Source organism: Oncorhynchus kisutch, unplaced genomic scaffold (genome assembly GCF_002021735.2).
Source record: "Oncorhynchus kisutch isolate 150728-3 unplaced genomic scaffold, Okis_V2 Okis06b-Okis10b_hom, whole genome shotgun sequence".
Taxonomy (NCBI): Eukaryota; Metazoa; Chordata; class Actinopteri; order Salmoniformes; family Salmonidae; genus Oncorhynchus; species Oncorhynchus kisutch.
Window position 1 is genome coordinate 6,424,534 of NW_022261983.1, and position 16,907 is coordinate 6,441,440.

The 16,907-nt window shown below is 42.9% G+C and overlaps 1 protein-coding gene across 3 annotated transcripts in view; it reads left to right on the forward strand.

The window, feature by feature from the left end:
- The first annotated feature begins 60 nt into the window (after positions 1-60).
- The window catches only part of abca3b (ATP-binding cassette, sub-family A (ABC1), member 3b), an 80,539-nt gene continuing 63,692 nt past the window's right edge, over positions 61-16,907 (forward strand). Inside the window, exons 1-4 of one of the 3 annotated variants that reach the window (XM_031813865.1) lie at positions 61-333; positions 2,380-2,447; positions 2,707-2,801; positions 12,173-12,431. In XM_031813865.1, coding sequence (XP_031669725.1) covers positions 2,748-2,801; positions 12,173-12,431 — 313 coding nt within the window. In that variant the 5' untranslated portion in view covers positions 61-333; positions 2,380-2,447; positions 2,707-2,747. Of the gene's footprint in view, positions 334-667; positions 793-2,379; positions 2,448-2,706; positions 2,802-12,172; positions 12,432-16,907 lie in introns of those variants that run through there. The other 2 variants (XM_031813864.1, XM_031813866.1) reach the window with 2 other exon arrangements.

Here is a 16,907-nt window from a genome sequence, read left to right on the forward strand (position 1 = left end):
GGGCAGCAAGGAGCCAACTAAAAACCCACACACAGCTGGTGTAGGGTCATGTGACAGACAGGATCAGGTCACGTGATTGCATCTGTTGACGATTGTATCTGGATTTGCACAAAGAATTCGGCCTTTCACTGTCTGGTGCAATGTCATCGCCTCCCTAACTGGCGTTTACTGAGTAAAAATACACACATTCACAGCCTAACGAACGCAACCTCGGGTGTTAAGTCGAAAGTAAACTGAGAGGACATGTAAAGCCATCGTTTTAAAAAGGAGGAATTGTATACGCTGACTAAGGAGAACCCATGAAGTTCACATATCGAGCCTTTCTTTTGTAAGGTAAGGTTGCCTTGCATTTGGAATGATTCAATAAGGGTTTCATAAAACTGTGTTTAATAGTTGTTCTGAGACTAAAATAAATGAAATATCATCAAGCAACGTTATTTTGGGGGAAATATTTGTTTTGGACCTGCTTCACCAGTATTGGGGATTGTCGTTTGTCCAATCATTTAGGCCAAATAATTCGGTTGGACCAATAACCGTGAAGACCGAAGGGCATCATTTCTATAAAAAATACAGACGTATTATTTGCGTTACATCTATAATGTTTAAATCAAGTCCAACATCACTTGGATGTTTATCTTAGTTTAGTCAGCAACTGACGTTCAAATTTCACATGAACGACAAATCGTATATAATTACTTCATCAGCATTGCGTTTGTAAATGCATGAAAGGGAAAGGGGATACCTATTCAGTTGTACAGATGAAGGCATTCAGTTGAAATGTGTCTTCCGCAGGTAATGTCATTTGTCTATCCCTTATACAATGATTTAAAATTAAACAATAACTTAATTCTAGAGTGTAGACAGAGTATTTGTTGATTTAAATGAATTTGGGCCTAATATTAGGCCATGAAAGAGATGCATTTTGAGATTAATGACACTGCTTTTTCTATCATACATTCGTCTTTAATTAGATCTTCAGCACATAAACTTTAGCATGAAGACACTGCCTCTGAGAGTTTTATTCCCTACCTTCCTCACCCAATGAACTCTTATTATTCTGGTGGGACCCTCCGAACGTGACACAAGAAGACACACTGACCATTGGCAAGAAGTACAAGGGTTGATAATTGTTTATAACTACCCTTTCACAGAGGAACCCTATTTCTTTGAGGCCAGTCACAACAGCAGTCCCTTTGTCTAAACAGAAAGACATATTCAGATTTGTAGCAACTGAGGATAGAGAGGCCTTATATTTCAAAAAGGAAGTTACCTGCCTTGCCTTCACACAACGTGAATGTAGTGGTGATTTAGGTCTTGGTGGTGGTGAATGATATGACAGGCGCATGACTGTTGTCATCTGTCCGCAGCAGACCATTCGTTGTTGCTCTCCAAGGCTTTTGAAACAGTTTCAGGGCCAAAGAAGTAGATTGACAGGAAAGGGTATGGCTCACATCTGGATTATACCCCTTTTGCACCACAGAGTGCAGCCAAGCTGTGCTGCACTGGCCCAGTTCTGCATCAAACATACACTACAAGGGCCTCCCGGGTGGCGCAGTGGTCTAAGGCACTGCATCGAAGTGCTAGCTGTGCCACTAGAGATCCTGGTTCAAGTCCAGGCTCTGTCGCAGCCAGACGTGACCGGGAGACCCATGGTGCGACGCACAATTCGCCCAAACTGTCCGGGTTAGGACATGTTCTTGTCCCATTGCGCACTAGCGACTCCTGTGGCAGGCCAGGCGCAGTGCACACTGACACAGTCGCCAGGTGTACAGTGTTTCCTCCGACACACTGGCTGGGTTGTGTTTCGGAGGACGCACGGCTTTTGACCTTCGCCTCTCCCGGGGGCGAAGGGGGGGTTGCAGCGAAGGGACAAGACTGTAACTACCAATTGGATACCACGAAATTGGGGCGAAAAATGGGTAAAATAACATACATGACCAAAAGTTTGTGGACACTGTGTTGCTGTGTGTTGACAATGTTAATTCCTTAGTGATGTGGACACCGAGGAACTTGAAGCTCTCGACCTGCTCCACTACAGCCCTGTCGAAGGGATGAAGACATGTTATTTTAGATGGGTGTGATAGGTGTGTGGGGTTGTTCTTCTTCTTAACACCCATAGTTCATCCCAATTTGCATTCCATGCATTCCATTGAATTGGTATATTATAACCTTTTCCTGTCTGCCTGTCAAAGGCCTACTCTGTTGAGGCAGTTCAAAAACATTTAAACAAGCATGTCCTGTCAACACTCACTAAACAAACTAGGTACAACTGGTTTGGTGAGCGATTGTCAACAGTATACTTTTTGCTTAGTGTTTTTTCCTTCTGGTGTTTCTTCTCCCCCTCTCTTCTCCCCCTCTCTTCTCATGTCCTCTATTCAGCTGGATGTCATCATTCCCCAGTTGTCAGACTCTGTGTTTCTCAGAACCCGGATTTAGGTTTTCTGATTGTACGTATTAAACACAGTCTATACAAATACCGAGCTGAGTAACATCCAATTTCACTTCTCTTTTTTGCTTGTTTGATTATCTTTGTTTATATTATGAACTGATGGTTATCTGGAGGTGAAAAGCCTCTGTGGATCAACTGTGTTTGGTAGGATTGCTCTCTCAAATTTCCGTCAACACACCAAATACCTTGATAAGCCTAGTTCAGAACCAGATAAATGTAGTAACTGAACATTTCTCTTTCTCTTTTTGTCTGTCCAGGTCCTGCTGTAGTTCTGGTCTGTATCCAGTCTCCTCTCTAAATGGCGATAGCACGCCAGTTTGGATTACTCTTGTGGAAGAACTACCTTCAGCAGGTGGGTGGTGTAGGGAGAACTACCTTCAGCAGGTGGGTGGTGTAGGGAGAACTACCTTCAGCAGGTGGGTGGTGTAGGGAGAACTACCTTCAGCAGGTGGGTGGTGTAGGGAGAACTACCTTCAGCAGGGGTGGGGAACCTCAGGTGGTGGTGTAGGGAGAACTACCTTCAGCAGGTGGGTGGTGTAGGGGATATTGAATGTAAATCTTCAGGGGGATGCTACAGTTAACCATCTGAATAAGATCTATAACTTTATTGTGAGTTGTACTTTGCAGAGAGTGAAATGTGTACTGTACTATTTAATAATAATAATACATGGGACTTATAGCGCTTTTCAAGGACCCAACATCACTTTACAATTGTAATAAAACCAAAAAACAGGAGTGAAGACATCAGACGTAACAAAAACATGAATAAAGAGAGGGGTGGGCTCAAAGAAGGCAGAGTGTGATGTGTATGGGGAGGGTTGGGATTTGGATACGAACCTGGTTTAGGGTAAGTGGTGGGATTGGGGTTGTATACAAGCCCAGTTTAGGGTAAGGGGCGGGATTGGGGTTAGTATATAAACCTGGTTTAGGGTAAGGGGCGGGATTGGGGTTAGTATATAAACCTGGTTTAGGGTAAGGGGCAGGATTGGGGTTAGTTTTTAAACCTGGTTTAGGGTAAGGGACGGGATTGGTTAGTATTTAAACCTGGTTTAGGCTAAGGGGCGGGATTGGGGTTAGTATATAAACCTGGTTTAGGCTAAGGGGCGGGATTGGGGTTAGTATTTAAACCTGGTTTAGGCTAAGGGGCGGGATTGGGGTTAGTGTTAACCTGGTTTAGGCTAAGGGGCGGGATTGGGGTTAGTGTTTAAACCTGGTTTAGGCTAAGGGGCGGGATTGGGGTTGTATATAAACCTGGTTTAGGGTAAGGGGCAGGATTGGGGTTAGTTTTTAAACCTGGTTTAGGGTAAGGGGCGGGATTGGGGTTAGTATATAAACCTGGTTTAGGGTAAGGGGCGGGATTGGGGTTAGTATATAAACCTGGTTTAGGGTAAGGGACAGGATTGGGGTTAGTTTTTAAACCTGGTTTAGGGTAAGGGACGGGATTGGTTAGTATTTAAACCTGGTTTAGGCTAAGGGGCGGGATTGGGGTTAGTATATAAACCTGGTTTAGGCTAAGGGGCGGGATTGGGGTTAGTATTTAAACCTGGTTTAGGCTAAGGGGCGGGATTGGGGTTAGTGTTAACCTGGTTTAGGCTAAGGGGCGGGATTGGGGTTGTATATAAACCTGGTTTAGGGTAAGGGGAGGGATTGGGGTTAGTGTTTAAACCTGGTTTAGGGTAAGGGCCGGGATTGGGGTTGCTGACAAACAGTGTCACAGCCACAGGTTCTGTCACAAGACTGTTTTGACCCATGTTTGGTCTAGCAGCCCCATAGTTCTATCAATCCTTGGGGAAATCAATGTTTGCAGATACATTCGGTCAATTCAGGAAGTGTTTCAATTTAAAATGTTTGAAGTAGCTTTTTTTCATTTAAATGAGAAATGATTGATAATATATGCAAATGTTTTTCTGTTCATGAATTGGAATTTCAGTGTAGTTCCTGACTTCAATTCGAATCGACCCCAACTCGGCCTCCAACATTGATTTATCATGTGACAAGTTCATTTAGAGGTTCGCAACGGGACATGAAAGCCTGGTGCGTGTCTTGGCTGTTGTTGTTGCACTGAAACGTGTTAAGGTGGAGGTCAAAAAGTAGTCATTTAAAATCTAAATTACCTTGCTCTCTTTTGTTTTCCAAATTCTATATTGACATGGTACCTTTGCCACCCCACCACGGTAACCACTAGCTTCCATGGTGTGGATGAGTTGACAGATCTACAGTAGGTTTTAAAGACCAGTTCTTTAATTGACTGTTGTGAGTGATTAATATGTGATGGTTTGGTATAGCCACCTATCCAAACTCTGTCCTTTCACAAATCCTGGGCCAGTATTTGTAAAGTGTCTCAGAATAGGAGTGATGATCTAGGATCAGTTGAGCCTTTTCGATATTAATACATAAGATTACATGGACCTGATCCTAGATCAGCACTCCTACATTGAGACTCTTTATGGATACGGTCTGACTACCCTCAGTCTTGATATATTGCCAAGCTTCATGCTGCGTTGAAACAGTAGGTGGTGAAACACACTGGGCTGGGATATTTATTCACTGATGAAAGATTGAATTGAATGGTAAGTAAATACACTTCTGTAGTGTTTCTTGTGTGTGTAAGACGTGCTGGTGTGTTTGAGTTTGTTTCTCAGTAGTTTGGGCTGTTTTATTAACGATAGCTCCTCACAATGGCTCTCATATCAAAGACTTAATCAAAACCCTTCACAAATCTGGGAGGGTGGTTGCATAATGAAACACACACACATGACAATGTCACACCACAGTTTCTCGTGTTAGTGTGTGTAGCTGCTTCCATTTCCTGCTTTCTTCCTCCCTTTAAGATTGTTGTTTCATTACCATTAACCCACACTCCTGGAGACTCAATTGAGGCCAGGCAGGAAAAGGGTGTCTATCTTGGCCCCATCACAGAGACACTGCAGAGTGCATGGAAGGTTCATACCAGGTAACCAGGGATTGACCCAGAGAGAACTGCTCTGTAGGGGTCAACGTGGGTCACAGTCTGTATTCAAAAATGATCTCCAAGTAGGTGGAGTAGTAGGAGTGCTGATCTTAGATCAGGTGAAATTCTGTCTATGTAATACTATTCCTTTAGATCTAAAAGGCAACATTTATCCTATATTAGCACTCCTACTGTGAGACCATTGTTAATACAGACCCTAAAGTACATAGTTAGCTGACTATTGTTAATACAGACTAGAGGTCGACACAATTAATCGGAATGGCCGATTTAATTAGGGCCGATTTCAAGTTTTCATAACAATCGGAAATCTGTATTTTTGGGCACTAATTTGCCTATTTATTTATTTAAAAATGTATTTAATCTTTATTTAACTAGGCAAGTCAGTTAAGAACACATTCTTATCTTCAATGACGGCATAGGAACGGTGGGTTAACTGCCTTGTTCAGGGGCAGAACGACAGATTTTCACCTTGCCAGCTTGGGGGATCCAATCTTGCAACCTTACAGTTAACTAGTCCAACGCAATAACGACCTGCCTCTCTCGTTGCACTCCACAAGGAGACTGCCTGTTACGCAAATGCAGTAAACCAAGGTAAGTTGCTAGCTAGCATTAAACTTATCATATAAAAATCAATCATAATCACTAGTTAACTACACATGGTTGATGATATTACTAGATATTATCTAGCGTGTCCTGCATTGCATATAATCTGACTGAGCATGCAAGTATCTGACTGAGTGGTGGTAGGCAGAAGCAGGTGTGTAAACATTCATTCAAACAGCACTTTCGTGCGTTTTGCCAGCAGCTCTTCGTTGTGAGTCAAGCATTACGCTGTTTATGACTTCAAGCCTATCAACTCCCGAGATGAGGCTGGTGTAACCGAAGTGAAATGGCTAGCTAGTTAGCGCGCGCTTAACTAGAGGGACGGAAGCTATACTGTTACACTGGCAATACTAAAGTGCCTATAAGAACATTCAATAGTCAAAGGTATATGAAATCCAAATTGTATAGAGAGAAATAGTCCCGTAATTCCTATAATAACTACAACCTAAAACTTCTTACCTGTGAATATTGAAGACTCATGTTAAAAGGAGCCACCAGCTTTCATATGTTCTCATGTTCTGAGCAAGGAACTGAAACGTTAGCTTTCTTACATAGCACGTATTGTACTTTTGCGTTCTTCTCCAACACTTTGTTTTTGCATTATTTAAACCAAATTTGAACATGTTTCATTATTTACTTGAGGCTAAATTGATTTTATTAGATGTATTATATTAAGTTCAAATAAGTGTTCATTCAGAATTGTTGTACTTGTCATTATTACAAAAAAAAAAAAAAAATCGTCAGATTAATCGGTATTGGCTGTTTTGGTCCTCCAATAATCGGTATCTGCGTTGAAAAATCATAATCGGTCGACCTCTGTTAATACAGACCCTAAAGTACATGGTTAGCTGACTATTGTTAATACAGACCCTAAAGTACATGGTTAGCTGATGCAAGAAGTTCATTGTAAGGGAACTAGGGGAAAATGGAACTTATACAGTAAAATATTTTCTAAGACTATGATTTAAGAGAATTAATTGATTCATTGCTGGAAAGTTTGCTCGCATTCTTTTTGCATCCAAAATGTAAAAAAATTGGTAGGGGTATAGCCATTTGAATTCAATCATAGATGACATTTAAGAATCATTTCTAAAAAGCCTAGAATTCAATGTAGGGTTGATCTTGTTTGTTTTGAGTATTGATCCCTCGCTATAAAGAGCATCGGGATGTTTTGGATGTTATTTATTTTCAGAAACGTTTCCATTATTTTGGATTTCTCTTCTAGATAGTATACTGAATGTGTCTCACACTGTAGGTGTTCTGAGATTACACATGGTCTTCCTTGTATCAGTAGATAGTTTGTTTCCCCTTCATGTTTCGCCAGGGTTGTGTTCTTTAGGGCACACTGAATTAAAATGTTTCAAAATATTGTGCAATGGAAAACAAAAACTATTCTTACTGGACCAGTCCATGTAAGTCCTTCCCTGTTTCAATCTGATTTTCTGTTTACTCCTGAATGAGCACAACCCAGACCTAAACATTAGATGCTAGCTGGACTGTAGCAGGCTGTGTAACTCATATCTTGTTCAACTGGTAATCAACAGTAATCCCTGTTAAACAGAGTTCATATCAAATTTAATTTGTCACATTCTTTGTAAACAACAGATGTAGACGGACAGTGAAATGCTTACTTACAACAATGCAGAGAGGAGAATAAATAGAACATTTCCAGAAAAATGATATCACGCGGAATAAATACATAATGAGTAACGATAACTTGGCTATCTTCACGGTGTACTAGTGCCGAGTCGATGTGCAGGGTTACGAGTAGAGGTCGACCGATTATAATTTACCAACGCCGATTTTTATAGATATATTTGTAATAATGACTATTACAACAATACTGAATGAACAATGAACACTTATTTTAACTTAATATAATACATAAATAACATCTATTTAGTCTCAAATAAATAATGAAACATGTTCAATTTGGTTTAAATAATGCAAAAACACAGTCTTGGAGAAGAAAGTAAAAGTGCAATATGTGCCATGTAAAAAAGCTAATGTTTAAGTTCCTTGCTCAGAACATGAGAACATATGAATGCTGGTGGTTCAATATTCCCAGTTAAGAAGTTTTAGGTTGTAGTTATTATAGGAATTATGATGTGTCGACTATTTCTCTCTATACCATTTGTATTTCATATACCTTTGACTATTGGATGTTCTTATAGGCACTATAGTATTGCCAGCCTAATCTCTGGAGTTTATAGGCTTGAAGTCATAAACAGCACTGTGCTTCAAGCATTGCTAAGAGCTGCTGGCAAACGCAGTAAAGTGTTGTTTGAATGAATGCTTACGAGCTTGCTACTGCCTACCACCGCTCAGTCAGACTGCTCTATCAAATCATAGACTTAATTATAATATAACAAAACACAGAAATACGAGCCTTAGGTCATTAATATGGTCAAATCTGGAAACTATCATTTCGAAAACAAAAACGTTTATTCTTTCAGTGAAATACGGAACCGTTCCGTATGTTATCGAATGGGTGGCAACCCTAAGTCTAAATGTTCCTGTTACATTGCACAACCTTCAATGTTATGTAAAAATTATGTAAAATTCTGACAAACTAAGGTCACATAGTTCGCAACGAGCCAGGCGGCCCAAACTGTAGCATATACCCTGACTCTGCTTGCACTGAACGCAAGAGAAGTGACACAATTTCCCTAGATAATATTGCCTGCTAACATGAATTTCTTAACTAAATATGCAGGTATAAAATAAATATACTTCTGTGTATTGATTATAATAAAGGCATTGATGTTTATGGTTCGGTACATTTGTGCAACAATTGTGCATTTTTCGCAAATGCACTTTTGTTAAATCATCACCCATCTGTCGAAGTTGAAGTAGGCTGTGATTCGATGATAAATTAACAGGCACTGCAAGCCAGGACAAGCTAGTTAACTACACATGGTTGATGATATTACTAGTTTAACTGCTGATTATGTGAAGATTTATTGTTTTTTTATAAGATAAGCTTAATGCTAGCTAGCAACTTACCTTGGCTCCTTGCAGCCACAAGGTCCTTTTGACGCTGCACTCGCGTAACAGGTGGTCAGCCTGCTATGCAGTTTCCTCGTGGATTGCAATGTAATGGGCCATAATCGGCGTCCAAAAAGCCTGATTACTGGTTTGTTATGAAAACGTAATCTTCCCTAATTAATCGGCCATGGCAATCGGTCGACCTCTAGTTCGGAAAGTATTCAGACCGCTTGACTTTTTCCACATTTTGTTACGTTACAATTTTATTGTAAAATTGATTGAATTGTTTTTTCCCCCCCCTCATCAATCTACTGCCATAATAACAAAGCAAAAACAGTTTTTTAGGAAAAACGGACTATCACATTTACAGAATTATTCAGACCCTTTACTCAGTACTTTGTTGAAGCATCTTTGGCAGCGATTACAGCCTCGGGTCTTCTTGGGTATGACACTACAAGCTTGGCACACCTATATTTGGGGAGATTTTCACATTCTTCTCTGCAGAACCTCTCAAGCTCTGTCAGGTTGGATGGGGAGCATCGCTGTACAGCTATTTTGAGGTCTTTCCAGAGATGTTCAATCGGGTTCAAGTCTGGGTTCTGGCTAGGCCACTCAAGGACATTCAGAGACTTGTCCCAAAGCCACTCCTCCGTTGTCTTGGCTGTGTGCTTTGGGTCGTTAACCTGTTGGAAGGTGAACCTTCACCCCAGTCTGAGGTCCTGATCACTCCGGAGCAGGTTTTAATCAAGGATCTCTCTGTACTTTTCTTCTTTCATCTTTCCCTCCATCCTGACTTGTCTCCCAGTCCATGCCGCTGAAAAACTTCCCCACAGCATGATGCTGCCACGACCATGCTTCACCCTAGGGATGGTGCCAGGTTTCCTCCAGACATGATGCTTGGCATTCAGGCCAAAGAGTTCAGCCTTGGTTTCATTGGACCAGGGAATCTTGTTTCTCATCTTTAGGTGCCATTTGTACATTTTTACTGAGGAGTGGCTTCCGTCTGTCCACTCTACCATAAAGGCCTGATTTGGTGGAGTGCTGCAGAGATGGTTGTCCTCCTGGAAGGTTATCCAATATCAACAGAGGAACTCTGGCGCTCTGTCAGTGACCATCGGGTTCTTGGTCACCCCCAAGGCCCTTCTCCGCCGATTGCTCAATTTGTATAGACAGATGTGTGCACTGTAATTGAGGTAGATGATGTATGTACATATAGGTAGGGATAAAGTGACTAGGCAACATGATAGATAATAAACAGTAGCAGCAACCTATGTGATGAGTTGGTGCAATGGGGTCAATGCAGATAGTCCAGGTAGCAATTGGTTAACTATTTAGCAGTCTTATGGCTTGTGGGTAGAAGCTGTTCAGGATCCTGTTGGTTCCAGACTTGGTGCATCGGTTTCACTTGCCGTGCGGTAGCAGAGCGAACAGTCTATCACTTGGGTGGCTGGAGTCTTTGACACTGCTTGATATAGAGATCCTGGATGGCAGAGAGCTCGGCCCCAATGATGTACTGGACCGTACGTGCTGCCCTCTGTAGCACTTTGAGGTCGGATGCCAAGCAGTTGCCATACTAAGCGGTGATGCAGCCAGTCAAGATGCTTTCTATGGTGCAGCTGTATAAATGTCTGAGGGCCCATACCAAATCTTTTCAGCCTCATGAGGGGGAAGAGGCGTTGTGGTGCCTTCTTCACGACTGTGTTGGTGTGTGTGGACCCTGATAATGTTTTAGTGATGTGGACACCAAGGAACTTGAAGTTCTCGACCCGCCCTGTCTGTGGATGGTGTGGACAGGCCCTTTGTTTCCTTTTAGTCCAGGATCAGCTCCTTTTTCTTGCTGACATTGAGGGAGAGGTTGTTGTCCTGGCACCACACTGCCAGGTCGCTTACCTCCCCCCTGTAGGCTGTCTCCTCGTCGGTGATCAGGCCAACCACAGTTGTGTCGTCAGAAAACTTAATGATGGTGTTGGAGTCATGGGTGAAGAGGGAGTACAGGAGGGAAAAAAGCAAATCCCACTGAGGGGCAACCGTGTTGAGGGTTAGTATGGCGGATGTGTTATTGCCTACCCTCACCACCTTGGGATGGCCTGTCAGGAAGATCAGCATCCAGTTGAAGAGGGAGGTGTGCAGTCCCAAGGTCCTGAGCTTAGTGTTGAGCTTGCAGGGCACTGTTTTGTTAAGCGCTGAGCTGTAGTCAAGGTTGACAATGTCAGTGAAGACACTTGCCAGCTCGTCAGCGCATGCTCTGAGCACGCAACCTGGTAATCCGTCTGAATGTTAACCTGTTTAAAGGTCTTACTCACATCGGCTACATAGAGCGTGATTATACAGATCTGGAGCAGCTGGTGCTCTCATGCATGGTTCAGTGTTGCTGGCCTCGAAGCGAGAATAGGAATGTAGCTCGTCTGGTAGGCTCACGTTAATCTTTGTAATCATGATAGTTTGCAAGCCCAGCCACATCTGAGGAGCGTCAGGGCCGGCATTGTAGGATTCAATTTTAGTCCTGTTGTCTCAGTACCATCGCCAAGGGGACTCGGTGGCCCCATGAAACTGTCTCTCGGATACTGTTGTTCTCTATGGTACACACTCAGTCTGTATGGCAATGTCTCCAGAAATATCTGTTTAGGTTCAGCCCTGACCTGTGAGAATGAGATGAGAGCATCTCCAATGTGATAACTGAACACTGTCCAAGCTGCTGCTTTCTCCAGTCATTGTACAAGGGGTGGCCTTCACATATCCTATGAGCAGTGGAACTTGTGAAATGCACCATATCTCTCCTATGAGCATTCAAATAATTGTTGTCTTGACTCATCTGGTCAAATGGCAGCTTGGACATTTCATCTAACATTTAAATCACCAATTTTCTTCTGAAACTATGGAAATGTACCTTACAGTACTGCTAATGGATAGTTTTTGTTTCAGTCTGAGCCAACTCCGGTGTGTCAGAGGAGGTCACAGAGAGAATTACTATTCGATAGTAATCACTTTGATTTACTATCTACTGAGTCCAGGCTTTTGATGATTTAGGTGACGAATGTTCTGTCATGCACAGCTCACTGATCTTTCTCCTTCTCTTCTCCTCTTTCTAAAACCTTTGCCGATGTTCCTCTACCACTTTGTTTCTTTCCTCTGCCAATACATCCTTTCTCTCCCCCCTACAGAAGCGTCAGATCCTGGTGACTCTAGTGGAGATCGCCCTGCCCCTGCTCTTCTCGGGCATCCTCATCGTGCTGCGCGAGAACGTGCCCTTCAAGGACTACCCCAATGCCACACTCTACCAGAGCTTCTCTGTGGATGGCCTGCAGTACCCACTGGACAACTACCATCACTACCAGTTGGCCTACGTGCCGGGCAACGCCAGTGTGGTGCGGCGGGTGGCGGAGGACGTGCAGAGCAGCCTGGCACCCGTCATCAGTTCAGGTGAGTAAAGGAGAGAGTGTGAGGGCTGTGCTGCTCTACCAAGCAAAAATGATGTGATGATGATGATAATAATGATGATGGTTTAGATGGGAACGGATGATGATGTTGAGTATGACTAAAACATCTGAAAAAAAGATGTTCCTCTGCTGGAGAAAACATACAGTCTTTATCATGAAAACAAGCTCTGTTCTGCCAGTGTAAGTACGTCCTACAGTGAGAGGCCATCTCATAGACAGAAGATGGGGTTGGTCTGTCAAGTCTTTGTAGCCTGTGTCTGTGTTCTGTTGTGAGGTGACTGGGACCATATCTCTGTGCTGGTCACTGTGTCCTGCATGGAGTGGTAGCTTATAATGGATACAAAAATGGATGGAAAACCTAATGCAAATGTACAGTTTAGCTTGGGTTGCCCAGGTGTAGTCAGTGTGTCATTGTCTCGAACAGAGAACATTATTTACTTTGATGAGTTCAAGTTCATTTGGGGTTACAGCGTGTTTGTGTGACAGCTTGTTACTGCATCCTGTTCTGTGAATGATGATCTCTCCGCTGCCCTTAGCGGTTCAGAGGACAATTCTATTATTTAAGTCCAGATTTGTGAGATTCTATAAGCATGGACCTGTAAAGATCATTGGCTATAGTGTTAAAGAAAGCTCTGAGCATTTGAAACCCAGTCACATACAATACTGTTACTGTAATGACCCCACTTTCTCTGGAAAGCAAAGCCCACATTGCCATTCATCGAATTGAATCAGTGCCACTGTAGGTCAATTATCTCTTCCTGTGGCTTGCATTTTGCCAATGACACTATGCTAGGCATTAGGGGTGGATGTTGCTGTTTCTGTAACCAGTGGCACAGCTTTGATACTGTAAAGGCAAATCTCTATTCAATAGGAATCTACTATGTTATAGTTAAACCTGTTTCACTTTATGTGTTGTAGGCTGATCTATTCAATATGAATCTACAAATGTTGTTATAGTAGGCCCAGTAGCCTGTAATAGTAGGCCCAGTAGCCTGTAATAGTAGGCCCAGTAGCCTGTAATAGTAGGCCCAGTAGCCTGTAATAGTAGGCCCAGTAGCCTGTAATAGTAGGCCCAGTAGCCTGTAATAGTAGGCCCAGTAGCCTGTAATAGTAGGCCCAGTAGCCTATGCTACTGCTTTGATGTTATTGCAGATATACAGGTAGCTGCCAAATTAAAACAATTGAAAGCAAGTGCTTCCATACAGGTGTCATTCCTGAGTTAATTAAGCAATGAATATCCCATCATGCTTAGGGGCATGTATAAAAATGCTGGGCAGGGAATTTATTTTGGCTACCATAGCTATGCCATCCATTTTGTCACCAAATCCCCTTATACCACCCACTGCGACCTGTATGCTCTAGTCGGCTGGCCCTCGCTACATATTCGTCACCAGACCCACTGGCTCCAGTTCATCTACAACTCTATGCTAGGTAAAGCTCCGCCTTATCTCAGCTGACTGGTCACGATAACAACAACCACCCGTAGCACGCGCTCCAGCAGGTATATCTCACTGATCATCCCCAAAGCCCACACCTCCTTTGGCCTCCTATCCTTCCAGTTCTCTGCTGCCAATGACTGGAACGAATTGCAAAAAATCGCTGAAGCTGGAGACCTATATTTCCCTCACTAACTTTAAACATCAGCTATCTGAGCAGCTAACCGATCGCTGCAGCTGTACATAGCCCATCTGTAAATAGCCCACCCAATCTACCTACCTCATCCCCATACTGTTTTATTTATTTACTTTTCTGCTCTTTTGCACACTAGTATTTCTACTTGCACATCATCATCTGCTCATCTATCACTCCAGTGTTAATTTGCTAAATTGTAATTACTTCACTACTATGGCCTATTTATTGCCTCACCTCCTCATGCATTTTGAACACACTGTTTTTAGACCTTTTTTCCTCTATTGTATTATTGACTGTACGTTTGTTCATTCCATGTGTAACTCTGTGTTGTTTGTGTCGCACTGTTTTGCTTTATCTTGGCCAGGTTGCAGTTGCAATGAGAACTTGTTCTCAACTGGCCTACCTGGTTAAATAAAGGTGAAATAAAAAAATAAAAAATAGGATGGCAATGCCCCATCCACAGGCAGTGGTCACTGAATGGTTCAATGAGCATAAAAACTAACCATATGCCATGGCTGTCTCAGTCACCAGATATTTTTTTAAATTGTATTTATTTATTTCACTTTTATTTAACCAGGAAGGCTAGTTGAGAGCAAGTTCTCATTTGCAACTGCGACCTGAAGCATAGCAATTCGACACATACAACAACACAGAGTTACACATGGAATAAACAAAACATAGTCAATAATACAGTAGAAAAAAGAAAACAAAGTGTACATACAATGAGTGCAAATGAGGTAAGATAAGGGAGTTGAGGCAATAAATAGTTCAAGGTTGCAAAGTAATTACAATATGGCAATTAAACACTGGAATGGTAGATGTGCAGAAGAAGAATGTGCAAGTAGAGATACTGGGGTGCAAAGGAGTAAGATAAATAAATACAGTATGGAGATGAGGTAGATGGGCTATTTACAGATGGGCTATCTATGTACAGGTGCAGTGATCGTGAGCTGCTCTGACAGCTGGTGCTTAAAGCTAGTGAGGTCGATATGAGTCTCCAGCTTCAGAGATTGTTGCAGTTCGTTCCAGTCATTGGCAGCAGAGAACTGGAAGGAAAGGCGACCAAAGGGGGAATTGGCTTTGGGGGTGACCAGTGAGATATACCTGCTGGAGTGCGTGCTACGAGTGGGTGCTGCTATGGTGACCAGTGAGCTGAGATAAGGTGGGGCTTTACCTATCAGGGACTTGAACCTGTAGCCAGTGGGTTTGGCGACGAGTATGAAGCGAGGGTCAACCAACGAGAGCGTTCAGGTCGCAGTGGTGGGTAGTATATGGGGCTTTGGTGATAAAACGGATGGCACTGTGATAGACTGCATCCAATTTGTTGAGTAGAGTGTTTGAGGCTATTTTATAGATGATATCGCTGAAGTCGAGGATCAGTAGGATGGTCAGTTCTACGAGGGTATGTTTGGCAGCATGAGTGAAGGATGCTTTGTTGCGATATAGGAAGCCTATTCTAGATTTAATTTTGGATTGGAGATGCTTAATGTGAGTCTGGAAGGAGAGTTTACCGTCTAACCAGACACCTAGGTATTTGTAGTTGTCCAAGTATTCTAAGTCAGAGCCGTCCAGAGTAGTGATGCTGGACGGGCGGGCAGGTGCAGGCAGTGATCGATTGAATAGCATGCATTTAGTTTTACTTGCATTATAGAGCAGTTGGAGGCCACGGAAGGAGAGCTGTATGGCATTGAAGCTCGTCTGGAGGTTAGTTAACAGTGTCCAAAGAGGGGCCAGAAGTATACAGAATGGTGTCGTCTGCGTAGAGGTGGATCAGAGAATCGCCAGCAGCAAGAGCGACATCATTGATGTATACAGAGAAGAGAGTTGGCCCGAGAATTTAACCCTGTGGCACCCCCATAGAGACTGCCAGAGGTCCAGACAACAGGCCCTCCGATTTGACACACTGAACTCTATCAGAGAAGTAGTTGGTGAACCAGGCGAGGCAATCATTTGAGAAACCAAGGCTGTGGTTTCTGCCAATAAGAATGTGGTGATTGACAGAGTCGAAAGCCTTGGCCAGGTCGATGAATACGGCTGCACAGTAATGTCTCTTGTCGATGGCGGTCATGGTATCGTTTAGGACCTTGAGCGTGGCTGAGGTGCACCCATAACCATCTCTGAATCCAGATTGCATAGCGGAGAAGGTACGGTAGGATTCGAAATGGTCGGTAATCTGTCTGTAATCTGTCTTCCGAAGACCTTAGACAGGGTAGGATAGATATAGGTCGGTAGCAGTTTGGGTCTAGAGTGTCACCCACTTTGAAGAGGGGGATGACCGCAGCAGCTTTCCAATCTTTGGGAATCCCAGACGATACGAAAGAGGTTGAACAGGCTAGTAATAAGGGTTGCAACAATTTTGGCAGATCATTTTAGAAAGAGAGGGTCCAGATTGTCTAGCCCGGCTGATTTGTAGGGGTCCAGATTTTGCAGCTCTTTCAGAACATCAGCTATCTGGATTTGGGTGAAGGAGAAATGGTGGGGGATATCAACCCAATTGAACACTTCTGGGATATTCTGGAGCGGTGCTTGAGAGAGCGTTTTCCATCAACAAAACACCAAATGATGGAATTTCTCGATGAAGAACAATGTCTCATCCCTCCAATAGAGTTCCAGACACTTGTAGAATGTATGCCAAGGTGCATTGAAGCTGCTCTGGCTCATGGTGGCACAACACCCTATTATGTTGGTGTTTCCTTTATTTTGGCAGTTACATGTCTTCTCATTGATGCTGTATAACTGAATGTTTTTGTGGTAGTATATCTTGTACCATTATGCTATATAACTGGATGTTGTTGTGGTAGTATAGCATGTACCATTATGCAGTATA